The 27,892-nt window shown below is 37.2% G+C and overlaps 1 protein-coding gene across 6 annotated transcripts in view; it reads right to left on the bottom strand.

Annotated features, from left to right (window-relative positions):
• The window catches only part of CAMK2D (calcium/calmodulin dependent protein kinase II delta), a 363,589-nt gene that overhangs the window by 67,834 nt on the left and 267,863 nt on the right, over positions 1 to 27,892 (bottom strand). For all 6 annotated transcript variants that reach the window (XM_069095418.1, XM_069095453.1, XM_069095444.1 and 3 more), the window contains exons 7-8: positions 25,254 to 25,356; positions 17,064 to 17,147 (exon numbers count right to left, since the gene is read on the bottom strand). In XM_069095418.1, the coding sequence (XP_068951519.1) occupies positions 17,064 to 17,147; positions 25,254 to 25,356 (187 nt within the window). The remainder of the gene's footprint in view (positions 1 to 17,063; positions 17,148 to 25,253; positions 25,357 to 27,892) is intronic.

The following is a 27,892-nucleotide window of genomic DNA, read 5'->3' on the forward strand; positions in this document are numbered from 1 at the left end:
CTTCTTTTTTGACTTCAAATCCAGCCTCAGACACTTACCAACTATGAGACTCTGGGTAAGTCATTTGACCCTATTTGCCTCAATTCCTCATGTGTAAAATGAGCTGAAGAAGGAAATGGCCAACTACTCCAGCATCTTTGCCAAGAATACCACAAAATAAAGTCACAGAGTCAGACACAGCTTAAAAGACCTAACAACAATCTATTTATCTCATCATCATCATTCTCACCATCATTAGCATTTACATACCTCTTTAAGGTTTGCAAAATGCTTTACTTATCACATTTGATATATATGTGCATATATATGATGTATATAAGTCTCACACACATATCAACCCTACAAAATGAAATACATATTGGAGTTCTATCTGCGACGTAAAAATTATAAGATATGCCCATTAGAGGACAGTTATTCCCCTTAACCACCATGATTACAGTTCAAGAAGTGATCTTTGGGTGACAATGGGTAAAGAAACATAGATTGGATTGGTTGATACTTTGGGCAATGCCAGTGGAGTTAGAAAAATTAATGCAGATGGCTTTTTCTACCAAAAAATAGCATCTTAAAAATAGCAGCATGAATTAAGTTATTTTTATTTTGTCTGGCAATTTGAATTCATCCATCTAGGGAATAACTGGTACAGAAACTTCAGTGATCTCATGAAGGTTTAAATTTTACTTGCCCATAGTGACAGAGATAGTACATGTCAAAGGCAGGATTGAGATCTCAGTCCTTTTGACTCTAAAGTCACTATTACTATTAATTATACCATGCTTCCCCTTAAAAAATAACTTAATACAAGGAATATATCCAGTTCAAAGATTTAAAGATCATGTCCAAGCAATTCATAATATCTTATCAATTCAAATATTAAATCAAGCCCCGCTTGCATAAATTTGGGGTTCTAAACTGATTTTGGCGGGCTATGCCTAATCAGGGCTCTGTTCTGTGGGGCTTTAATATGAAAATTTGTCATCTGCTTCAGTCTCATCTGGGGTTAACATGTCCTGGCTTTGTTAGAACTAGAACGCCATTTTCATTCCTCATTTTCCTCCCACTGTGAATTCTTGAAAGTATCAGCTCCTCTCCCTGGTACCAACTGCTTGTCTCTGACTAAAACAACAAACAACATTTAGGCAGAATCTCACTTTGCCTTTCTTCTACATTTCCATGTCTTGATCATCTTTAAGTAAGGAATGAATATATAAAGGACAAAATACATATTGAGTCCATATCTGCACTTGTAGTAAATGGATTAGGGAAGGTTGGTTCTGGCGGTACAGGGATCAGTTAGCAGGATTGTTCGTCTATGTAAGACACAGCCAACTTTTGTTATTGAGCCAAGGGTGTTATCTTGTGCTACTTCCACTGGGGTGGCAGGGGAGAGAGAAAGGGAGATTTCAGAGTGGGGTTCTATGCATAAGAGTTGGTGATTACAGTGTAGGGTTAATCTAATAATTTCATTCTGAAGAAATCCTGGCCAGAGAGATTAAGTGACTTGCTGTAGGTCATCCATAAACAAGAGAGCTGAGATTTGGACATAGGCTCACTGACTTCAAATTCATATGCTCCTTACATGTTGTCCTACTGTCTGACAACTGTGAGCTTTTAACTTATGGCCATTAACTTAAGGTCAACCTCATATTAGGTTAACCTAATATAACACAGAGAGATGGTGGTATAGTATCATGAGGCAAAGAAGACTTAGACTCAAGTCTGTGGTCAGCTGTGTGGCTATAACCAAGTCACTTACAGTTTCATTACCCCAAGCAATTCTCTAACTACACATTATAGAAAAATTGCTGATCTGTATACATTGAAAGGTAGTTTCCAGATGGGGAGTTCTCTACACCAATATCACAAAACACACTAAAAACTGAAACAAAATAAAAATATCCTCACATGTACTGTTCAGGGAAGATTTTAAAAGGCAAAAAAAAATATTTCTATATAGGAGCACCATGGAATGAATACAGACCTACCCTTGAAGCCAATAAAGCTTGGGTGAAAATTCTGCTTCTGACACAAATTAGCTGTGACCCTATCAAAATTCTAAGACTATGAGTTGCAGGAAAAGTTCCAACCTGCATTCTTAAATGTACTCTCCTCACCTGGGCCTTCCTTATGCCAATATGATAAAAGGTACAGTCTCTAACTATGTTTTCATAATATTCTTCTCTAAGGTTACAAGCCATCTACTCTGAATGTATCTGCAGTGTGCCTAGTTATTTACAAGTCATCTCTCCCAAAGTTCCTTGAAAATAGGGATTGTTTTTTTGTTTGTTTGTTCTTTTGCCTTTTGGAGGGCAATTGGGGTCGAGTAACTTGCCCAAGTTTACACGGCTAGTTTTATTGTGTGGGTATTAAGTGTCTGAGGATGGAACCAAACTTGGGTCCTCCTGACTCCAGGGGCCAGTGCTTTACTCACTGTGGTAACTAGCCGCCCCAGAACATAGGGATTGTTTTGCCTTTGTTTTGTCCCCAGTGTCTGGAATAGTACCTAGTAATTAATAATCACTTATGAAATATGCATTGTGATGTGTTATATTGTAGCATTTTATACCGCATTGCTCTGAAGGCATATAAATATATTTGTACATTTCTTAAATATATTTAGACACATATTATATACGTTAAATACTATTTTATATATACATTATTCACACATATCAAATACTACATCACATAAAAATGCATATATATGCACAAATATACATACGAATATTAATATATATATTCATACACACATATATTTTTACACACATGATATGTATTTATATGAAATATGGCAGTACACCAAAAATTCATCAGCAGGGAGTAGTCTATCATGATGTCAGCACATTTCTTATGCTTGTTATATACAAATTTGTGTTCTATGTAGCTGTCATGTTAGACAAATGGAAGATTTTGGAATCCCTAGAAAATGAATAGGGTTAGTTTGGTGTGAGCCAAAGCACATACTTCACTGAAAAGCCCATGAAAAGTTACAAAGATTTGTTTGCAAAAATGTATTCCAGATAAGATTTTTCAAAAGGGATACTGTATGACAAAATGAGGTTCAGCCACTGGGAGAACTCCACGTGGACAAGAAAGTGAATAAGCAGAGGACAGAGGAGGTGAGGGGGCCACTGTGCAAATGTGAGAATTGTAGTGGATGCCTGAGACCTGCCTTCTGTCTCTAGGTTGGACTTGTTCTCATTTTAAAAAAAATCCATCCAAGGGGCGGCCACGTGTCTCAGTGAGTAAGAGTACCGGCTCCAGTGTTGGGATGACCTGGGGATCAAATCCGGGCTCAGATACTTAGCACCACAACCAGAAATAACTGGCCTTGTAACCTTGAGCAAGTTACTTAACCTTGATTGCTTAAAAAAAAAAATCCATCCTTTGAGTCTGTGTATTTGTAAGCTTTGTTTTTCTTTGTTTCTGCATTTCAGAGTGGAAACGTTGTGTTTATGACATTCTGGAGCCTTGAAAACAATTCACAAAGGTATCACATAACTGTGAAACAACATAAAAACATACACAAACTAAGATATAAGGCAGTGCAGCATAAAGACTCATCTACATATCACAGCAATATGGTCAATGCCACAGTTTAGTAAAGTGTTTCTAAAAAGATCTCTTGGTAAGACAAAAAGCATCTCAACATACTTGCCTGGGTTTTAAATCACAGCATGATGTTCAATCTTATAGTACGGCAAATACCAACGAGTTAAAAGAAAAACAGTTTGACTATATGAAAAGATTGTTTCTTTGTTATTGCTTTTAAAGAAAAAAAAATCTTAAGCCTCAGACAATGATTCTTCTTGAGACTTTTTAAAAAAATGTTAAGCAGTTAGTACTTTTAGAACCAAGTATAAGGAAGTTTTTTTAATCTACCCTGTATTTTTAAAGTTTTTTTTTTAACTTGCTCTGAACTTGGTAACAACAATAATACATACATAAAGTATTCCATATACAAAAGAGTATTGCATATGAAAATGGGAATATCATTATCTACAGCTGGTTTTTGAAATATACACTTAATTCACCCCATTCCCGAACTGTCTTGCTTGTCAGTGTTGCTCTGAACTCCCTTCTGATTTTTGTTATGCATTTTCTTTAAATGTTTCATTAATTTACTTTTAAAATGTCACACTTTGTTTGCTTTTTTGACAACACTATCACGATCTCTCTCCCTCCCTCCTCCTCACAACCTTTTCTTACAACAATGTAGCAGAGACAAGCAAAGCAAATCCATATATTATACGATGTGTGAAAATGGGTGTCTCATTCTGCACCTAGAGTTCACTAAATTTCATTCAAGAAGTGGAAGCATGCATCATCCTTTGTCTTCTGGTTAGTCATTGCATTGATTAGAATTCTTAAGTTTTTCAAGTTGTTTTTCTTTATAATGAAGCTATAAATTTCCCCTTCCCCAGTTTCTTATCCCTTTACTCTGCACCAGTTCACACATTTTTTCAAGATCCTTTGAACCTATATCTTTTTGTCACTTCTTATAGCAAATAGTATTTCAGTGCATTCATATACCATAGGTTGTTCAGCCATTACCAGCTTATGGACTTACTTTCCAGTTATTTGCTACCATAAAAATACTAAGAATATTTTTACTCATAGGAATCCTTTTCCTCTTTCTGTCATCACTGGGTTAAATGGTATACACTTGGTTTTTTTTTATTTGGCAATACTGTCACGATTTCACTTCCTCCCTCCTCCTCAAAAATTTCCCTACAACAATGTAGCACAGACAAGCAAAGTAAATCCATATATTGCTCATATGTGAAAATGGGTATTTCGTTCTCTATATTTTGGGCATAGGTCCAAACTGCTTTTGATAATAGTTATACAAATTCTGAGCTCTATTTACAGTAGATTTCAGTGTGTCTATCATTCTCGCACATAATTTCAAACAATTATAATTTTTCTCTTTTGTATGTGTGTGTGTGTGATCTTTACTATTCTCATGGGTATAGGGTGGGACCACAAAGTACTTTTCATTTTTGTTTTTCTTAGTTGTGGTTTGGAAAAATTTTATATGGTTGCTGATAGCTTGCCTTTCTTTCTTGGTTTTTGGAGGGCAATTTGTGTTAAGTGAATTGCTCAAGATCACATGGCTAGTTTTTGTGTTACGTGTCTGAGGTGGGATTTGAACTCAGGTCCTCCTGACTCTAGGACCGGTGCTCTATTCACTGTACCACTTAGCCAGCTCCTTGCCTTTCTTTCTTTGTTTCCTTCCTTCCAACTGCGTGTTCATATCTCTTGATCATTTAACTAATGGGGAATGATTCTAGCTCATAAATTTATTGATTCTTTATATATTATGGATATCAAATCTTTATGAGAGAAATTTGCTATAAAAATCCCCCTCATGTTAACCATTTTTCTTTTTAACTACTTCGACTTTATACAAAACTTTTTCAATTTTTTCCAACCAAATTGTCCATTTTATGACATAATAATATCTCTCCCTTTTTTGGTCAAGAACTCTTTCCTTACTCATAATTTTGAAAAGTATCTTTTGTTCTTCTAGTTGTGATATGACTTGTAAAATATAGGCCATATGTTCATTTGGAGCTTAATATGGTGTATACTGTGAGATGTTGCTCTATACCTAATTTTTATCAGACCACTTTCTAATTTTCTCAGTAGTTTTGTTGAATAGTGATTTCTTAACCTGTAATTATGGTCTTTGTATTTATCAAACACTATGCTACTATGTTCATTTGTTGCTTCATTCTTAATCTGCCTCACCAATCAAACATTTTATTTTTTTTTAAACCAGTACTAAATAGTTTTGGTGCTTATGACCGGGTAGCACAGTTGTGTGTTTTCTTTCTTTTCCTTTTTTTAAGCAATTGGGGTTAAGTAACTTGCTTAAGGTTACATGGCCAGTTATTTCTGGATGTGGTACTAAGTATCTGAGCCCAGATTCGATCCCAGGTCATCCCGACTCTGGGGCCAGTGCTCTTACTCACTCTGGCACCTGGCAACCCCTAAGCAATTGGGGTTAAATAACTTGCTCAAAGTTACACAGCCAGGTGTTTCTGGGTGGGTGCTAAGTATCTGAGCCTGGATTCAATCCCAGATCATGCTGACTCTGGGGCTGGTGCTCTTACTCACTGTGCTACCTGGCCATGGTAGCACAGTTTTTGACTGGGTACTCCATGACTTTCTTTCTTTCCTTTTTTCCCATCATTTTCCTTCTTGAGAATTCCTAAACTTTTGTTTCTTCAAGTACTTTTTATTATTGTTTTTACTTTCCTATTTCTATAAAGGAAACCTTTGATAGTTTGAATGACATAATAATGAACAAGTTAATTTAGGTGGCATTTTCATTTAAATTACATTGGCATGACCCAACCATGGGCAATTAATATCTCACCAATAATTTGGATCTATAAAAAGGGTTTTTTATTTATACTCATTTAATTCCCATGTGCATTTTTGGTAGGGGAAATTCATGTGTGTGCGCGTGCGTGTGTGTGTGTACACACATACACACACACACACATACACTGTCATCATTTTGAACAGAATATTTCTTTGACCTTTTTGCTAGGTTTCACTAATAATATAAGAAATGACTAGTGATTTCTGTCAGTTTATTTTATATTCTAAAACTTTGATGTAGTTATTATTTCAATTAATTTTAGCTGAATACCTATGGTTCTCTAAGTAGATTATCATGCCATTTGTAAAAAACAAAAATGTTGCCTTCTCTTTGTCTATGCTTATTTTTCTTTACTTTTTTTCTTGTTTTATTGTTATAGCAAATATCACTAGAATTTTATCAAATAATAGTAGAATCCTTGATTTAACCCCAGTTTTACTAAAAGAACCTCTAGCCATTCTATCTATTATAGATAGGACTAGTTCTTGGTTTTAGAGAGATGCTCTTTATCATATCAAGGGAGATCCATTTTATCCTAATATTTTAGTATTTAAAATACATAAATAGGTTCTATATTCTGTCAAAAAGCCTTTTTTCCATCTGTTGATAGAATAAGAGTCAGTTTTGTTAAACACTGAATAGAGAGAATTGCTTGTCTATGATCAGGAAGGCTTGAGTTCAAATCTGGCCTCAGACACGTACCAAGTGTGACTCCAGCCAAGTCACATAACTTCCCTATGTTTCAGTTACCTTGTCTATAAAATTGGGACAAAAATATCACCTACACTTCAGGTTGCTGTGACTAAAAAATGAGAAAATATTTGTAAAACATTGCAAAAAACTTAAACCCTTATATAAATTAGAGCTATTATGATGAAGGGATTTTTATTGTATTAATGTAAATGTGATCTGTTATGTTTATGGTTTTCCTAATACTGGATTAATCCCAGATTCCTGTTATAAATTCAACCTGGTCACAGTATATTAAATTTTCATATATTCCTTAAATCTTTTTTAAACAATCTTTTAATAATCATATTTTTTATATTATAGTCAGCAAAAAATGAGTGTAATGTTTCTACTTTTCTGGATTTCAGATTCTGTAAAAGTGTCTTAAGCAGCTGTGTAATTACACACACACACACACACACACACACACACACATACATTCTTTTCTATTCCCATTCAGAAATTACCAAAGATCTATCATATATAAATTTTAAAGATTCTATTCAGATAATTTTTTCATGCTTCTTTTTTTTTTTGTTAGACTTACCTAGGTGCAAAAAAAGTGATATAACAAGGCCCACATTTTATTCTAGTTTTGTCATTTAATTTCCTCTATAATTTGAGTAACTTTATGCTAAGGTACTTGTATGGTATGCCATTTGTCACACCCATATGGACATATGAGGTATTTATATTATTTCATTGTTTGAGACCCTTGGGAATCTCTTGATCAAAAATAGCTCTGTATAGAGTTTGGTGTTATCTATCATCTATTTACTCACATCTCTAACCTCAATATCTGATTTGGGCTTTTAGTGCCAGGGTTTGCCCCTTTCTATGATCTCTGATGTTGTGATCAGGCCCTATCTAGTCTTGGTTAGATATGATTCTTAGCCATGATTCCTCCCTCCCCCACCCCATCAGTGTCCGTGCTCAGAAAACTGGCAGGTTTTGGGTACTTGATCAGAGCTCTCAAGTTAGTTGCCCTTAGTTTTGGTGCTGCTGTGGTTTTCTGTAACCCTTTATACTTTCCCAGTCCAGGCTCTGCTGAAGAAGTTTATTTATGTTCCTCTGGGGATTTCTTAATCATTATTCAAAGTGGTGCTTTTTCCCCTTCTATCATTTCTGAAGAATAGGTGGGGTAGCTGAGCTCCTTTGATCTTTCACACCCCAACCTTAACCAGAAGTCTACCTAAGTTTGAGTGTGCACAGTATTTATGGAAGCTTTATGGTTTTACCTATAAAGAAGGAAGGAAATCTGACCCTCCCCTGACTGCTACAGCCCTGTACCAAGCTATAAAGTTATAGTCTCTATATTGCTGGGATACATCATATTATTGATATGAAATAAGCTCACTAATTTTTGTCTTTTAAAGATGTAATATATGGGGGGAAGGGAAGGGGGTGGAATCAAGATGGCAGAGTAGAAGCACGACCTCCCTGCTGCTCCTGCTTCCACCTTCACCAATCCATGTAAAAAGGGGACTCTAAACAAACTTTGGAGCTGCAGAACCCACAAAATGACACAGAGAAGCTAACCTCCTGCTGAGGACAGCCTGGCAGGCTGGCAGAAATCAGCCAGCACAGTGCTCTGGGAGCTGAGCCCAGCCCCACACCGAGGCTTTAGCCCCAGGGCAGGCCTGACCAGCCCCCTGCCGGAGGGACTCCAGATCAGCAGCAGCTGTGGCCATTTCCAGACTTATAAACACATAGATGTGAAGAACAAAGTGAGAGGTCAGTGCAGTCTGGACTTTGGGACCCAGTAAGTGGGAGTGTGTGGCTTTTGCCCCCGGGGCGAGAAGCCGCCCCAGACACCAGAAAAGCCAGCCAGTGCCATGTTGCAGCTTCAGCTCCTGGCCTGCAGAGTGTAGGGGGACCAAGCACCAGTCTGAGGGGTAATCACTCTTGCTTTAACCTGCTTGGATCTGGATTGCAGTCTAGGGTGGAGGTCCTGGGGTGTATGTCCAGCTTGCCAGAGCATGGGGAGACCTCAGAGAGGGCACCCATCTAATACCTCCAGCAACTGAGAAAACCCCAGCATTTTGGATGAAAGCTACCCTGTGGCAAAAAGTCCAGGGGTCAAGTGACTGAGGGGTGACATGACCAGGCAAAGGAAACAAAGCAGACAGAAGATTCCAACATTACACTCCTATTTTGGGGATAAAAAGGAGCAAAGCATGGAACAGGAGGAAGACAGTGAAGTCAGAACTCCTGCACAAAAAGCTTCAAAGGAAAATACGAGCTGGTTACAGGCCATAGAGGACCTTAAGAAGCAGATAAGAGAAGTGGAGGAAAAACTGGGAAGAGAAATGAGAACAATGCAAGAAAATTATGAAATGAGAGTCAACAGCCCAACTGAGGAAGATACCACCCTAAAAAATAGACTGGCTTAGGTGGCAAGGAAGGCTCAGGAAGGTGGTAAGGAGAAGAATGCCTTGAAGAGCCGAGTTTGCCAGATGGAAGAAGAATCTCGGGAGCTCAATGAGGAGAGTCATTGCTTGAGAATTGGATTGGAGCAAATGGAAGCTGATGACTTTATGAGAAGTCAAGATGCTGTTGAACAGATCCAGACAAATGATAGAATGGAGGGCAATGTGAAATGTCTCATGGGAAGGGCCACTGACCTGGAGGATAGATCCAGGAGAGACAATTTAGAAATTGTTGAACTACCTGAAAGCCATGATTAGGGTAAGAGCCTAGAAATCATCCTCCAGTAAGTTCTCGGGGAAAATTGCCCTGATGTTTTGGAACCAGAGGGCAAGGTTGGGGGAATCCACCGATCACCTCCTGAAGGTGATCCCAGGAAGAGAACTCTTGGGAATATTGTGGCCAGATTCTGGAGTTCCCAGATTAAGGGGAGAATATTGCAAGCAGCCAGGAAGAAACAATTTGAATGTATGTGGAAGCACAATCGGGTTGACCCAGGATCTGGTGGCTTCTGCACTGGGGGGTCATAGAGCTTGGAGTGTGATGTTCCAGAGGTCAAGGGAGCTGGGATTGGGGCCAGGAGTCACCTACCCAGCAAGACTGAGTGTCATGTTTAGGGGGAAGTGTGGTCATTCAGTGGAGTGGAGGACTTAAAAGGATTCTTTTTTTTTTTCAAATGCTTTATTAACTTCTGATTTACATCATTCATTTCTGCCAGATTTTGAGTTACATATTTTCTCCCCGTTTTTCCCCTACCCACTCCCCCCAAATAGCAGTCCCACAGGATATCAACTCCTCCAATCTGCTCTCTTCCATATTTTCTCCCATACCCCTTTCGACTTTTCCAGTGGATCTCTATACCTCAGTGCCTGTATGTCTTATTTCCCAATTACATGTAAAATAGTATTGATAATAGTACACACACACACACACACACACACACATATACATACATATTTGAATATTTGATTTTAAGACTTTGAATTCCAGATTCATTCCCTTCCTCCCTTGTCACCCACCCTTACTGGGAAGATAAGCAGTTCAGTATAGGATGTACATGTGTGGCTAATGCAAAACAATAACATAGTAGATAATTGTAAAAGACTGACTATATTTCCCTCCCTCCTATCCCACCTCCCACTTGTTCTATTCTCTACTTTGATCCCGACCCTTTTCGAAAGTGGGTGCTTCCAACTTCCCTCCCCCCCCCCCCCCCCCCCCCCTTCCCACCCCCCCTCTCATCCCCTTCCCCCCTACTCTCCTGTAGGGTGAGATACCCTATTTAGTGTGTATTTCATTCCCTCTTCAAGCCAAATTCAATGGGAATAAGGTTGACCCATTCCCTTTTGCCTTCCTATTCTTCCCCTCCATTGTAACCATTTCCCCTTGCTTCTTCTGTATGAGATAGTTTACCCCATTCTGTCTCTCCCCATCTCTTCTCATTATATTCCTCTCTCACCTCTGAATTTCACCTTTTAAGTATCATCCCTTCCTGTTAAATTGGTCCTGTGCCCTCTGTCTATGTATACCTGTAAACATATATGTATCTACATACATTCACATATGTATTCATATGCCCATATATCCTCATATATATAATATATATACATATATTATATATATGTGTTTCTTTCCCTTCAACTACTGAGAAAAGTTTCATAAGTTACAATTATTGTTTTTCCATGTAGGAATGTTAATAATTCAACTTTGATAAGTTCCTTATGATTTCTTTTCCCTGTTTACCTAATCATGCTTCTCTTGCTTCTTGTATCTGAATGTCAAATTTTCTGTTCAACTCTGGTTTTTTCAGCAAGAATACTTGAAAGTCCTCTATTCCACTGAATGACCATATTTTCCCCTGAAACATGATACTCAGTTTTGCTGGGTAGGTGACTCTTGGTTTTAATCCCAGCTCCTTGGATCTCTGGAATATCATATTTCAAGCCCTTCGATCCCTCAGTGTAGAAGCTGCCAGATCCTGGGTTATCCTGATTATGTTTCCACAATATTCAAATTGTTTCTTCCTGGCTGCTTGTAATATTCTCTCCTTAATCTGGGAATTCCAGAAGCTGGCTATAATATTCCCAGGAGTTTTCTTTTTGGGATCTTTTGCAGGAGGTAATCAGTGGATTCTTTCAACCTCTATTTTGCCCTCTGTTTCTAAAACATCAGGCCAGTTTTTTTTTGAGAACTTCCTGGAGAATGATTTCTAGGTTCTTTCTTTGGTCATGGCTTTCAGGCAGTCCAATAATTTTTAAATGATTTCTCCTGGATCTATTTTCCAGGTCAGTGGTTTTTCCCATGAGATATTTCACATTGCCTTCTATTCTTTCATTTGTTTGGATCTGTTTAATAGCACTTGATTTCTCATGAAGTCATTAGCTTCCATTTACTCCAATCTAATTCTGAAGCAATGATTCTCCTCACTGAGCTTTTTTTTTCCATCTGGCAAATTTGGCTTTTTATAGCATTCTTCTCCTCGTTGCCTTTTTGAGCCTCTTTTGCCATTTGAGTTAGTCTGTTTTTTAAGGTGTTATTTTCCTCAGTCAGGCTGTTGATTCTCTTTTCTTAATTTTCTTGCATTGTTCTCATTTCTCTTCCCACTTTTTCCTCCACTTCTCTTATCTGCTTCTTTAGGTCTTCTATGGACTGTAACCAGCTTGTATTTTCCTTGGAAGCTTTTGGTGCAGGAGTTCTGACTTCACTGTCTTCCTCCTGTTCCATGTTTTGCTCCTTTTTGTCCCCAAAATAGGAGTGTAATGTTGGAATCTTCTGTCTGCTTTGTTACCTTTGCCTGGTCATGTCACCCCTTAGTCACGACCCCTGGGCTTTTTGCCACAGTAGGACTCTGCCACCAGACAGTGGAGTTTTCGTCCCAAACGCTGGGGTTTTCTCAGTTGCTGGAGGTATTAGATGGGTACCCTCTCTGAGTTCTCCCCATGCTCTGGCAAGCTGGACACATACCTCAGAACCTCCACCCTACACTACAATCCAGATCAAAGCAGGTTAAAGCAGAAGTGATTACCCCTCAGACTGGTGCTTTTTCCCCCTACACTCTGCAGGCCAGGAGCTGAAGCTTCCACCTGGCGCTGGCTGGCTGTGCCTGTGGCTCATTGGCTTCTCTTCCCGGGGGAAAAAGCCACGCACTCCCACTTACTGGTCCCAAAGTCCAGACTGCACTGAAATCTCACTTTGTCCTTCGAATCTGTGTGTTGATAAATCTGGAAATGGCCACAGCTGCTGCTGATCTGGAGTCCCTCTGGCCGTGGCTGGTCAGGCCCGCCCTGGGGCTAAAGCTGAGGCGTGGGGCTGGGCTCGGCTCCCAGAGCACTGTGCTGGCTGATTTCTGCCAGCCTGCCAGGCTGTCCTCAGCAGGAGGTTAGCTTCTCTGTGTCATTTTGTGGGTTCTGCAGCTCCAAAGTTTGTTTAGAGTCCCCTTTTTACATGGATTGGTGAAGGTGGAAGCAGGAGCAGCAGAGAGGTCCTGCTTCTACTCTGCCATCTTGGTTCCATCCCCGACTTTCAAGCATTCTTGATGAAAAAACCAGAGTTGAATAGAAAATTTCACACTCGGATGTAAGAGGCAGAGGAAGCATGGGAAGGTGGACAGGGAAAGGAAATCATAGGGAACTTATAAAAGTTGAACTATTAACATTGTACATGGAAAAACAATAATTATAAGTGATGAAACTTTTGTCAGTGTGAGAACAGTTGAAGGGAATAGAAATATATATATATATATATATATATATATATATATATAATGTTTATATATGAAACTATAGGGGCATATGAATACATATGTAAATGTGTGTATATATGTTTACAGGTATGCATAGAGGGTGCAGGACCAATTTATCAGGAAGGGATGATACTTAAAAGGTGAAATTAAGATGGGAGAGAGGAATATAGTGAGAGGAGATGGGGAGAGACATAATGGGGTAAACTGCCTTATAAAGAAGAGGCAAGGGAAAATGCTTACAGTGGAGGGGAAGAATAGGAAGGCAAAAGGGAATGGGACAACCTTATTCTCATTGAATTTGGCTTGGGGAAGGAACGAAATACACACTAAGTGGGGTGTCTTACCCTACAGGAGAGTAGGGGGGAGGGGGATCAGAGGGGGGGATGATGGAGGGGAGAGCAGGCTGAGGGGGAGGGAAGTTGGGGGCATCCAGTTTTGAAAATGGTGGGGATCAAATTGGAGAATGGAGGAAGTGGGAGGTGGGATGGGAGGGAGGGAAATATAGTCAGTCTTTTACAATATATCTACTATGTTATTGCTTTGCATTAGCTATACATGTACAACCTATACTGAACTGCTTATCTTCCCAGTGAGGGTGGGTGACAAGGGAGGAAGGGAATGAATCTTTAATTCAAAGTTATACACACACACACACACACACACACACACACACTATTATTAATACTATTTTGCATGTAATTGGGAAGTGAGATGTTTAGGCACTGGGGCACGGACATCCAAAAAGTCAAAAGGGGTATGGGAGAAAATATGGGAGAGAGCAGATTGGAGGAGGGGATATCCTGTGGGACTGCTATTTTGGAGCGGTGGGTAGAGGAAAAACGCGGAGAAAATTTGTAACTGAAAATTTGGTAGAAATGCATGATGTAAATCAGAAGTTAATAAAGCATTTGAAAAATGAAAAAAAAGATGTATTATATAAAAACTAAAACCTAGAAATGAGTGCATATAAATATGTATATATGTATATATATACACACACATACATACATAGATATATGTTGATGCATCCATAGAAGAAATCCAACACAGAAATACAATGAAATCTACTAAATAATTATTAAAACAGGGCATACCCAGAAGTGGCTATCTAGTTTGGACAAAAGCTTATCACTTGTTTCTCTCACTTATCTCATTCTGAAGATAAGAAATCTGAAGCCTAAAGAAGAGAAGGGACTTGTCCAAGTTCAGACAGGCTCTGTAGATCAGATCTAGGATTAAATTCTAGACTCTGTAATTCAAAATTCAGTGCTATTTCTATCATGCCATGCTGTTTAAAGAAGAAGGAAAATAGAGAATACATTTTGTGTAATGTTATTAAAATGTTTAAAGTACATGAATGGGTAAAGTTTTATTTCCTGGAAAATTCACTGATATACAGCACCGTCTACTAATGTCATATTATTCATTCATTCATTCTACAGGAACTTATTAAAGAGAGGATTTGTATACGTGTGTTCATGTGTATATATATGCATATAAATGCATATATGAGCATTTAAACTTATTGCATTTGAAATAATGTATAAAACCTCCAGTTCTCAAATAAAATAATTCTTAGAAGACATATTCATAGGAAAACAAAGGTACAAGAAAAGAGAACTGAGGGGAGGGAGAGGGATATTTAATATGTCACTGTCCTTAGAACCAGCTTGGGTTAAAGTTTTGGCTTTTTCAATTATTAGTGTGCTCCCTTTAACCTCTGTGGGTCTTCAATCCCATAACATTAAAATCTGGGCTTAGACATTAGATGATCTTTACAGATTGTTCCAATTTAACAGTTCAGTAGTGTGTGTGTATGTGTGTGTGTGTGTGTGTGTGTGTGAGAGAGAGAGAGAGAGAGAGAGAGAGAGAGAGAGAGAGAGAGAGACAGACAGAGAGAGACAGAGACAGAGAGAGACAGAGACAGAAAGATGGGGGGGGTAATATAGCTTAAATTTGCTAAAACTGTTATATAAAATATGTCAGTGGGTACTAAGATATTTTCTACTAGATTGTTAACTCTTTTAAGGGAAGAAACACACTTCTTTTTTTGTTTCTTCCCTTAGCCCTACTATAGTAAATACTTACTGGGTTGTTTTGAATTACCTAGTAAGAGAGATGTAGAACTCTCTCCCTTTAACATGCAGGCATTTGAATAAGAACTTTTCAGAGATAATTCATTAATACAAACAAATTACTGGTAGGAATTTAGGATTTCATGAGAGGCTGATTAAGGACAGAATCTTGAGAACAAAATGCTTTCTGAAGTCTGTCAAATAATGCCCTAGCTATAAATGCCAAATTCTAGTAATTCTGAATGTATTATTTATTTATTTATTCCCTTTTTAGAGGGAGGAAGGCAGGGCAATTGGGGTTAAGTGACTTGCCCAAGGCCACATGGCTAGTTTTTGTGTTAAGTGCCTGAGGCCGGATTTGAACTTGGGTCTTCCTGACTTCAGGGCCAGGGCTATATTCCACTGTGCCACCTAGCCACCCCCTAAATTCTAGTAATTTTGAAAGCTACTCTGAGTTTTATGAAGAATATCTTCCATAAACTATGCATCTCCTCCAGGGCCTAGCATATTGTCCTTTACAAAGAAGGTATTTAATAAATGCTTATTAAATTCAATTGATTTCACAGAGAAAGGAGTAAATGTGGTCTCATAGTTTGAGGAGGTTGAATCTAGGAGGCCACTTTGGCTATTACTACATAGGGATAGCAAGAAGAAAACTTGCAAATACATAGCTAAAGTTTTATTGTCAAAACTATGCAAAAGTTTTGCAAAATTTGATTCTTTCTCTAACCAATACCAATGTCAGAGAAGTCTCTTGGGTGTACCAGTGGTGCCTACCAGCTGTAGGCCCAGATGCCTCTCTACACACTTGCAAGCCCCCAAAATTGTCAGGGGCCTGCAGAATTTGCTAGTTTGGTAAAAACTTTCTGTATAATTTGTAACAACCTCTGGCCCTTTCAAAACTGCTACATCTGAAGCTATGTCAACTTTGAGAATAAAAGGACAGAATAACAAGATATAGATTAAGTGACAGGTAGCATAGAAATTTCTTTTGTTAAATATTACAGCAAAATTCTCCAGTTCCTTCTTATGTAAAAAAAAGTCAAAGACCCCATTTTTGGAGTGTTGAGAGCAGTGGTGTCAAACTCAAACAGTAATTACACAAGGCTGGCTGGGTCCATGTTAGCTTTAAAATGTTACATTTCACTGTATTTTTGTTTATTTTATGTGTTTCCCACATACAGTCTCATGCATCTTGGCTTCTTCTTGGGAGTGTTGCGGGTCACCATGGGCTGCATGTTTGGCACCTCTGACTTACAGTAACCGCTTAGAACAGCTAGAGCATGATGATATCTAAAGTACTTTCCAATGTCTACTTCCCAATAATCTGTGATGAAATGATGCTAATGATACAAAGTTTACTTTTTCAATTTCAGTTTAAGCCAAGGAATCTTACTAGGCTCTCCCAACTCCAGCCAACTATGGTTGGTTACATGTGTTACTGTGACCACTTGAGAGAATTTGAATGTAAGTGATACAAAACGTTAGAAATTGTACAAATTAGAGATTGAAAGCATGTTCTCTACTCCTACTGGTAAAAACAAAACAGAACAAAACAACCCCCCCCCTAAAAAAAACAAACCAAAACCATCATTAGTAAGGCATCTTGAAAGACTGAAGGGAGAATTTTATAGTAGGGTCCATGATTTTTCTTGTCAGAAAACTATACAACTTATATTTTAAAATTATTCCTTACCACATGCCCACATATCCACTGGCTTTCCATAGGGATCTTTTCGTAACACCTCTGGGGAAAGGTATCCAGGTGTGCCAGCAAAGCCTGAGAGAAAGGACAAGTATTATAGAAAAGACAGTTTTTTTATCTGATAAAAGAAATTACTTTCTTTTCCCTTTTGTCTTTAAGATACAGGAACTTGTTGTCTTGAAAGGAAATAAAGATGTTAGCACTATTACTGCAGATAAGCCCTTCTTCACAATTCTCTCAATACTCGTCTGTCCTGGCTTGTAACGTTGTTGGAAACAGGATTCATTTTCTAGCTCAGAAAGCAAATGAACCTTGCTGTATGGAGTTCCTGGCAAACTTAAGCAGAGATCTGGCTAGGATTTCATATTCAGTTTCACTTACATGGGATCTAAACCAAAATCTGTAGAAGAGTTAGAAAAATGAATATGCAAAGGATTAAGTACTGTAAAGGAAAATACCATGGAACCTCACTATAATATTTATTATTGCCAGCAGAACAGAATCTTGTTTTAGACTGATCTGCTTTGTACTTCAAATGGTTAATTATAAAAATATCAAAACATCTTAGTTAATACAAAGAAGCTTTACAAAGAGGTAGTCCTATAGTAGGTTGGGGAAACTGACATTAAGGTGTGACTACATTATATGTTTTTTGTATATTATGTTATTGACTGTCATATGAAATTATTAGTAGTAGCAGAAGCAAGCCCCAAGCTATCAAAGAATTGTAAAGTTAAAGAAGGTTATCCCTCTCTCTCTCTCTCTCTCTCTCTATTTGTTTAGCTGGTTCAGTCATTTCTGACTCTTCATGACCCCATTTGGAGTTTTCTTGGGAAGGATACTTAGAGTGGTTTGCCATTTCGATTTTGAGCTTATTTTGCAGAGGAGGAAACTGAGGCAAACAGGTTTAGGTGACTTGCCCAGGGTCACACAGTTAGGAAGTTTCTGAGGAGAGATTTGAACTCAGGTCTTCCTGACTCCAGACCTGGCTTTATATCTACTGTGCCTCGCAGCTTCCCTATAAAAAAAAAAGTCTGTGGGGTATCACTTAAGAGGGAAGTTCAGAAATACTCAGATAAATTACCTCCTAATAAGTACCAATCAGCTTTGCAACTGGGCAAACATATACATATCGTATACATATACACATGCATATACATGTGTATGAATACATGTGTATGTAAACATGTATGTGTATTGACTGGAATATATATTTGATTAAGCCTGGAGGAATGTTGTGGCAAAGAGAAGATGGGATCATCAGTAAAAGAAAAGATAGACTGGCACCAGATTGAAGTATATGAATTTCAGTGCCAGAAGCAGGAAAAAGAAGATGAAGAGATGATAGTGGAGGGTTTACTCATGGAGAGAAAGAGGAAACACCATACTGACTGCATAAGATGTTGGTAAAGAACAGCTAAAGGGGAAGCAGATGCCAAAGTTGAAAAAAACCTGAAATTCCTCAGCCATGTTCAAGATCCTTCAACAACTGGTCCAACATTCCCTACCCAAAGTTCTGTTTTACTCCTCCTTAACTCAGCCAGGTTATCTTCTCATGGTGTCTCTAAATACCCTTCTTATTCACATCTCCATGACTTTGTTCTTGTCAATTCTTGAAGAAAGCATTTTGGTCTCTTCTTAGATACTACAAAACCTCCCAAATAATCAGGGTCCAATGCAGAGTATTTTCCTTTATGAAGTCCATCCTCATCATTCTTGCTCCCTATCCTTGTCTCTACTACTCATTCCTCTGCCATACAACTAATCATTTATGACCAGTCTTGGGGCTGAGTCTGAGACATGGTCACAACCCTGCTTACTAATGATAACTCCCAAATTGTTTTCCAGTTTAATGTATGTAACCTATCTTCCTGTCTAGGCTATCTAGTTTAAAACCTGCCACAGTGGGGTACATAGCAAATGTTTATTGAATTGCTAAACAGCAATAGAAGCTAGGTGGTGGAACTGATAGAAAGCCAGGCCTGGAGTCAGGAAGGCTTGAGTTCAAATCTGCCTTCAGACACTTACTCAGTGACCCTGAGCAAGTCACTTAATCCTCTTTGCCTCAGTTTCCTCATCTGTAAAATGAGCTACAGAAGGAAATAGCAAGCCATTCCAGTGTCTCTGCCAAGAGAACCCTAAATGGGGTTACAGAGAGTCAGACACGACTGAAATGATTGAACAATAAGAATATCAAAGTCGTAGAACATGTATTTGACTTTGAGAGTGCAAGGGGAAAAAAGATTCTTTAAAAAAAATCTATAATTAGGTAAAAAATTTGGAAAAGTTTCTTATCAATTGTTGTTTAGAGACTTGAAAAAAAAACATGTAAAAGAATTCTTTTTATTCAACCACTATAATGTTGCACGGATCATCCCCTAAGCTTGAAATACACTTCCTTCTCACCTGTACCTCAAATAATGCCTAAATTCCTTTAAAACATACTCAAGGAGCTCTTTCTATGCCAGAAGCATGCAGATCTGAGTTTGGGGAACTAGAATAAAAGGTAACTGGACAATGTTAACAAAATAAAATTTAAATATAGAGCATAGATATTGCTAATTTATGATTTTTTCAGTCAATATGCAGTTCCAGAGACATGTTTCTATGTGAGTTTGACACTACTGTTTTACATAATGTGTTTCCAGATCCCCCAAATGGTTAGTGCCATCCCTAATTAACTGCCTTATATGTAATTACTTTATATTTATTTTTTATTTATTCTATATTCAATTACTTTATGTATATACACACATGCATTCTATGGAGAAATGTAGGTTGATAAATAAGATAAATTTTAATCAGGTTATTGAGCTCTGTGACTTGAGACCCCACAGCTACCTACTGGAGCTCTGTGGAGTCAGTAAATGGTGAAGTGTTTCTCCACAAAACTCTGACAACGTTATTTCTATGGAATATGGCAAGTCTAACAGGTCAAAATGTGGATGGGTCCTGGAGCTAGCATCTGGGAGAGCAGAGACAAAGATTTAACCCTACTTGCAGTATTAGTAGTAGCATCAACTTCCAGAAAATAGTAGATTTGAGTTGGACATCACTGCTGGAATCTGCAAACATTCTCTGGAATCTCTCATTCCAGGTTTCTCTATTCCCCCATTGTGTCCTCTGGAATCCCCATAGAGCTGGAAGAAGCAGAGGCAATATAGTCCAAACTTATCATCTTTGAAATAAGGAGACAGGCCTATGGAGGCTAAGGTCAGCTTGGAAGCCAGGTCCTTTGATGCTGTCACTCTTCTTACAGCTGTACCTAGCTGCTTCATTACTGGTGACAGACTATCTATCCTATTGAGCCAATGATCTCCCCCAGAAATAATTTTGAATATATCCTTGTATGTAATTATTTGTGTATGTGTTGTTTCTTCCCAATAGAATAATAAGCGCTTGGCGGACAGGGGATGTCCCTTATGCTTTTGTATTCCCAGTTCTAAGCACAATGCCTACTGAATTAAATTGAATTTAATTGGAGATATCTAATCCAAATTCTATGGACTTTTCATACATTATTTGATTTCACTGAGTCTTGTTATTTACTTTTTAACATGGGATATACTATGCAATATAAAAGTTCTTTCTGGCACTGTGACTATGATAAACATAATATTATTTTCAAAGTAAAGTAAATAGAAAAAAAGATTATCTATAACCACAACATAGACATTCACAAGCAAGAAAAAAAAATCTTTCAATGTGAACATCAAAAGCTCTATTACAAGTCATTGCACAGGACTAGAATTTTTGGGGAATATAATGGACTCATTCTTTTTTTCCCTAGAACCTCACTGGTTATCTTCAATACTGCTTTATAACCTGAAATATATTGAAACTCTAGAAGAATTTACATGCACAAAAGGTGTGAAATATTTAACTTGATAATGTCTCATCAGGAACAGTGAATTGAAATATCAAATTAGAATGGCATAAAAGATCATCATTCTTTTGCATGAGAATTGAGCTCTATATATCCATCTATATACAGTAAAATGAAAAGAAGACTGCCTTTTTCAAACATAAAGCAAATTCTCACAGTCCCTTTGAGAAAGTACCAGGAACATAAGCACAGGTGGAATGTTTTAATTGGACTCTAGGAATAACTTATTGCTGGAAAAAATGCAAACTAATCACTGTGTCACACGGTAAAATTGGCTATAATTTCAGAACGAGAAGCAAGGAGACAGTAAAATGTATCAAGCAGGAAATTAAGTGCCCTCCTTGTCCATTTTCTAGCATCATAGTTCCATGCTTATTTTTTTAGTTTAGCTGCAACAGAGCCTCAGAAGCAAGGTAAGTATTCTGCTCATGGCATGAGGGGGGTGGATGGAAAGAGAGAGAGAGAGAAAGAGATAGACAGAGAGAGAGAGACAGACAGACAGACAGAGACAGAGAGAGAGAGGGACTACTCTTTACTAATGCCTCTTTCCATCTCAGCAACTGTGGAGAAAGAATACACGAGTTGGTCCTTAGACCACAGTGACAGGACTTGAGGCATGGTAACAGATGATAAGAGACAGAACATTAGAAGGGAGGCTTAGAAAATGAGTTCAGTTCAAAACACATTCATTAATTGCTCAGTATGTGCATAGAATTGTGTTACTATAAAGAACTGGGATTTTTCCATTTCTTTTCTTCTTTTTTTTTTTTTGCTTTTTGGAGGGCAATTGGGGTTAAGTAACTTGCCCAAGGTTACAAGGCTAGTTTTTTTTGTGTGGGTGTTAAGTGTCTGAGGCCAGAACTGAATTCAGGTCCTCCTGACTCCGGGGCTGGCGCTTTACTCACTGCACCACCTAGCCGCCCCTGATTTTTCCATTTCCAGCAGAGATTTTATTTGTTTATTTTAAACCTAAGAAAAACACAAGTGACTAAAATTCTGACATTGAATTTGGTGAGGGAAAGTGTAGCACTCTTTTTTTATGTGAATAACTTTGGTAAACATAAAAATTAAATGAAAATCATGTTTGATAAGCACATGAAACTTTAAAAAATAAACTAAAAATAACCTGGGAAAGATAGAGATTATTTTTATGACAATTAATTCTGAGTAAATTTTGAAAAGGATCAAATTAGTAACAAAAAAATATAGTGAGTCCTTTTGCCTAAGGAATGCCCCCAATGGCATATAACACCTTGTGCTTGCTTTTTCCATTGCATGTCAGAGAGGTTTCCATGGGAAACTGTGTTTGTGGGAAATTCAACAAAATAGAATTTTAGGCTTAACAATGATATTTTCAAGCATACCTAAAAATTTTTATTTTGGGGTACCATCAACGTTTATACCTTAAGGACAATGCCATAAAGATCATTCCCATTTCCATTGGCTGTTAAGATTTGCAACATACCTCCTTTATATCAACCTTATAAAGTAAGTAGTGCAAATATTATCATTCCCATTTTAGAGATAAAGAAACTAACTCTGAAGGAGCAAAGTGACTTGCCCAAAGTGACAAGAACAGGTCAAATGTGGAATAAGAATACAGGTTTCCTGACTCTACGTCCATAGTTCATTCCACCAATTTAGTCTTTCTCTTCATCCTGTCCATAACCTGTAGCAACATTAAACTGAAAATGTAAATCTTTTACTCATGAAATATTTATATTAAAATACTTTTGACCAAGTTTTCTTTTGTACTTTTTTTCATGTGTTGTGGAAAATGCTTTTGTGTCACTGGAAATTTCAAGAGGAATAAATAATTTGGAGAAGAAAGGGCATTCTAGGCAAGGTACTAAAAACAATAGTATGTTTGGTGAACAGTCAGTTAAAAATGATGCAGAGATGACCGAAAACAGCTGAATAGCAATAAAGACCAAATAGTCTACTTTGGGCCATTGAATAGGAGAAATAGTAAATTGCTTGTAAAGGTAGATTTGAACTATATTATGGAGAACCTTGAATGCCAAGTAAAAGAGATTTTTCTTTATTTGGCAAACAAGGAGCTATTAAAGGTTTTAATTTAAGAACTAAACCTCTGAAAGATTAATCTACTATCCTTCAGAAAGACCTCAGTTCAAATCTAGTCTCAGATGCTTATTAGTTGTGTACCCTGGCAAGTCACTCAACCTTTGCCTGCTTCATTTTCCTCATCTTTAAAATGGGGATAATAGCTCCTGTCTTCCAGGGAATATTGTGAGTGTCAAATGAGATATTTGTAACTGTCTTGCAAATCTTAAAGTTATAAAAATGCTATAACAATAATAATAGCAACAGAAGTAATAGTTATAATTATTAATATATACATATAAAAATTATTATAATTCTACAGACATTATAATAACTATTTATGGCTCCAGTATCTACCCCCAATATATCATCATCATTCTCTTCCTCCTCATTGGCCTAAGCTCCTTTTTCTTCCTATCTGTTTCTGTGATGTCTGACAAGTTGCTTCACTTTTTCGGGCTGTTTCTTCATCTGTAAAATGCATTGTTTGAAGTGGAAGATATCCAAGATCTAATCTAGGCCTAAATCCTACCAGCCTATGCTTCCAGGCTCCCAGAGGACTAGAGGCAGTCAAAGGAAACTCCTGTTCTGAATTAGGTTTTCAGGTATGAGTTGAAGCATTCTTATTGAAAGTTGAATTGAATTCAGCATACCAGATGTTAAGAGAGGAAGAAATGAAATTTTGGTGGCATAGTCTCTATCAGAAGAAAGAACTACCTACGTTAGCTTGGGTAGATATGAGGGAAAGAGTGGGCAAGGAAAATTCTCTGTGGGTGCTAAAACATTCAGAATGAAAACGCTAGCTATTTGCAAATATGGTTAGAAACCTCAGGATTTAAACCTATCTATAAATTATTTCCTCTCTTCTTGAATTTTCTCCTTGTTCCTTTTCCTGTACATATTCATTCTTGGAAGTTATGTCTTGAGGATGCCAAAAAACTTTTGTGGGGAAAAAAAACCCTCCACCCTTTTATGTGGAATAATGCTGCTGTAACATATGGTGGATTTACATTTTTAGCTTTCTGGCTGCTTGTTCTGATGTCAGGTATGCAAAGCCTAGAGAGGCTGAAACCCCTACCTCTAACCCTTTTCACATTTTCCCCTGACTTTCAAAGCAACTATTCTACAGCACAGGCTTTTGGGGAAAATGGGTTTTGGGAGGATTTGGTTTGTTTTGTAGTTTTCAGTTCAATTGTTGTTTAAAAGTTGTGAATTCAGTGGGGAAAGAAGGCTGGTTGGAGATCTTAGGGATAAAAAAAATGCAGAAGAAAAGCTTTCTGTCTTTGAAAAAAATTATAAAGCAAAAGGGGAAAAAAGCCTTCTTTTCATCACCTTGCCAAACTCTTATTAAAAACAAATCTGTGAGGGTGCATTCATTCAGCTATTATTTATGGAGGCCTACTATTTGCATACATGAAGATGATGTTGAAAACATATTCTTCTCACATAAAAGACCCTGAAGACATTTAAAATAATTTTGAATACTCTAAATGGTTTCAAACAACTGTGATTAGCAATATGAGTGTTTCCTTTACTGACAGATTGTATCTGCCAGAAGAGATCAAATAGTTTGCTAGTTCTATCAATGTTTAAGACAGGGGTGGGGAACCTGTGGGCTCAGGGCCACATGTGGCCCTCTTGGTCCTCAAGTCCACTCCACCTCTGACTCCAACTCCAGCTCCAAATTCAGTCAAAGGCCCCTCTTGAGGACCTATAGGCTACATGTGGCCTCAAGGCCAGGGTTCCCCACCCCTGGTCTAAGATGACTACTTAAACGACAACAAGATGTACATTTTCAAATATTCTGTAATAGTTTTGATGAGATGCTCTTAGTGATTTGAACTCCTTTTCCCAAATATGTATCTTAGACACTATTTGTTAATAGTCAAGATCATTTCCTTTATACCTGCTCCTCTCCCCCAAAACCTTCTTGTCTTACAAAGTAACTAAATTTCCCCCTTTTAAATCTAGACATTGGGCTCATTTCTCCAGTTACTTGGTTGTGTGTGTGTGTGTGGGGAAATACAATTCTAAAAGTTGATTCTTTTTCTTCCCACTCACATTTTCTCATAAGAATTAAAAAAATTCTATATTTTTCATCTTAAGTAAAATGAGATAGTTGGAAAAATCTCAGTGTCTCAAACATGATACAAAACTCCAGTCACTTATAATGGTTAATCTAATTTCAAGCAGGTTGTCTGACAGATAAAGAGCTGAAGAAGTTTACTCACCAAACCATGCCTGCTGATCTCCTTGGACTTCTATGGCCAAACCAAAGTCTGCCAGTTTCACAGCTGCTCCCTTGGATTTGCTAGCTAAAAGCAAGTTCTCAGGCTTTATTTAAAAGGAAAAAAAGATTGAGATAAGAACACACTTTAAGCAGTTACTAATAATTAATAATATTTGAACCAAATAAAAGAGAAAGAAAAAAAACATGCATCATCCTCTGCATAGGAAAATGTCATTCCTAAAATCCCAGGGAAAATATGGTTAGCAAATCATTGTAAACTGGCATGTGGGCAGGTTCCAGACAGATGCACAACCTTACTGAAGAGCATATGGGATGGAGGAGAAGATATGCTTGGGGAAATTTCGTGATGAAGGCTAGCACCTGTCTATGACCTACTCACATGCTTATGAAAACTCCTTTAGGACCAATAGGCTATATACAGTTATTTAAAAGATTTTTTACAAAGCACAAATATTCTCAGAAGTGGTGAACTTGGCAAAAATCATAACAAGATTTGGATCTATAGACATTTGGCAAACCATTTAATGAATTTTAGTACAAATCAAATCCTAGCTGATGAAAATATTTTGGATTCAATTGTGATATTTTTGATCCCTTGATATTTCTAGACAATTTCTGTACAGTTCTCATGGACTCATGTTGATTTTAATTTACATGCTTAAGTTGCTATTTTTAGAATCTATTCTTTAAAGAGATTAAAATTTGCCAAATGTTATAGTTGAGGGCTTTATATTGTTTTCAATTCTAACTAAAACTTTTAATTCAGTATTATTTTTTTCAGAAAGCAAATCAAATATTTTTCAATACATTTTCTTAAGAATAATATGAGGAAAACAATTTCCTTAGCTATTTATCATTCCTTTAAGACTGACACTTTGATCTAGGAATGAGGTTGTGTCTACACCATTGTTTCCCAACCAGTCCATCAAGACACATTGATTCTTTAAAAAATATATCATTATTGCATGACAAGGCATAGGTTTTCTTTGTCAGTCTTGATGAATTTTGGCTATATATTTAGAAATAGTAGAAGTGATAACTATAGTGGACAGAAGAATGATGCACATTTTATATCTAGCAACAAGGATGGAGAGGAGGATGAAGCATAGAGTACTTGCATATGTGTTTGTATGCATATGTGTTTGTGTGTGGGGGGTAGTGTAAGAGTGTGGATAGACAGATGGTGAGGTAGATAAAAGACTTCGGTGGCAAATGAGGCCACTCCTGGTTATATCCCAGAAAAGTTTTAGATGTGTCGTAGACTGAAGAAGGTTGGGAAACACTGGATTTGATATTGCCAAAACAATTGTTTGAAAAATCCAAAAAAAATCCATCATATGACTCTTCAAAGGTAGACAAATAATTTTATCTTCTTGCAGAATTGGCTATTTTTTTCTGACTGAAGTGGTTTATTCTGCTGGTTGTTTTGGCCTTTTGTAAACACAACCTAACTCAGTAGTAAATATATTAGTTAAGTCAGCCATGCAAATTAGCAGAGACCCATAAACCAAGGACTTAAGGAAATTAGCTGAAGCCTAAAATAAATCAGATTATGGGGAAGTAAGAATTGTAACAAAATAGCGTACTCTTTCAGGCTCCTGATGTTCACTGCCATCAGATGCATTGCTACTAAAAAACTTGTTTAGAATGGGAAGTTTTAGAAATTTCTGAGGGTCAGTAAATTCTTGTTTAACTTATATTTATAACTTATCTTATGACAATTATACTAAGGGTGTAGGCTGAAAATACCTTAATATTATGAAAAAAATTATTTCTACATTTCTAAAGTTTAAGTAAACCACTAAAATTCTGTATTCTTGACTTTTCAATGGTGTCAAAATGTTAATATTTGACATTTAATGACTAAAATTAGTCAACTAAATGAACTGCATTATTTTAAATTATATTTTCAGTTATCACTTTCTTGAATAAATGAGTGGCTTAAAGGAAACAATACAGAACTTTTAAGCAATGGTTGATTCTACATTTTTGTTGCTTCACAATTCAAAGGCATCAAAATGTCATCTAGTTTTCCAATGATACACACACACTCATTTTAATTCATCAACCACACATTGATTTCATAATGTTAGTGTCACAGGAAGCAAGAACTGTAATCATCTTTAAGATCACTGAGAATTTTTAAGTATCCTGTGGGATTGGATTGTGTTGAGTAAATGCCATTGTATTTTGCATATAAACTTCAATTTGTATAAAGGGCATTTAATAGTATTACAAAATTAACAACCTTCTGGGCAATACTGGGTGCTCTTAGACATCAAGCAGCTGCCAATTCAGATAGATGGAACGCCTTAGATGTTTATTATGCATGAACTTTGAATGACTGGGGCATCTATTTGTAACGACAGAAGCCTGGAAAACTTCACAGCATTATCTTGTGAGACATCCAGGAAAATAACAAATCAGTTCAGAATAGAGTGCTATACACTGCACCCATGAAGACTGTTCAGCTGCAATTATGTACATGAAAAAGGCAGGGCTATTTGAAGATGTTAGGTAACTTATTACTCTGACAGGAGTTCCTTATTCTTAAGCACTATATATATGTGTATATCTATCTATCTATCTATCTATCTATCTATCTATCTATCTATCTAT

Source organism: Petaurus breviceps, unplaced genomic scaffold (genome assembly GCF_028583685.1).
Source record: "Petaurus breviceps papuanus isolate PSGF00001 unplaced genomic scaffold, PetGlider_PUasm1.0 126, whole genome shotgun sequence".
NCBI lineage: Eukaryota > Metazoa > Chordata > Mammalia > Diprotodontia > Petauridae > Petaurus > Petaurus breviceps.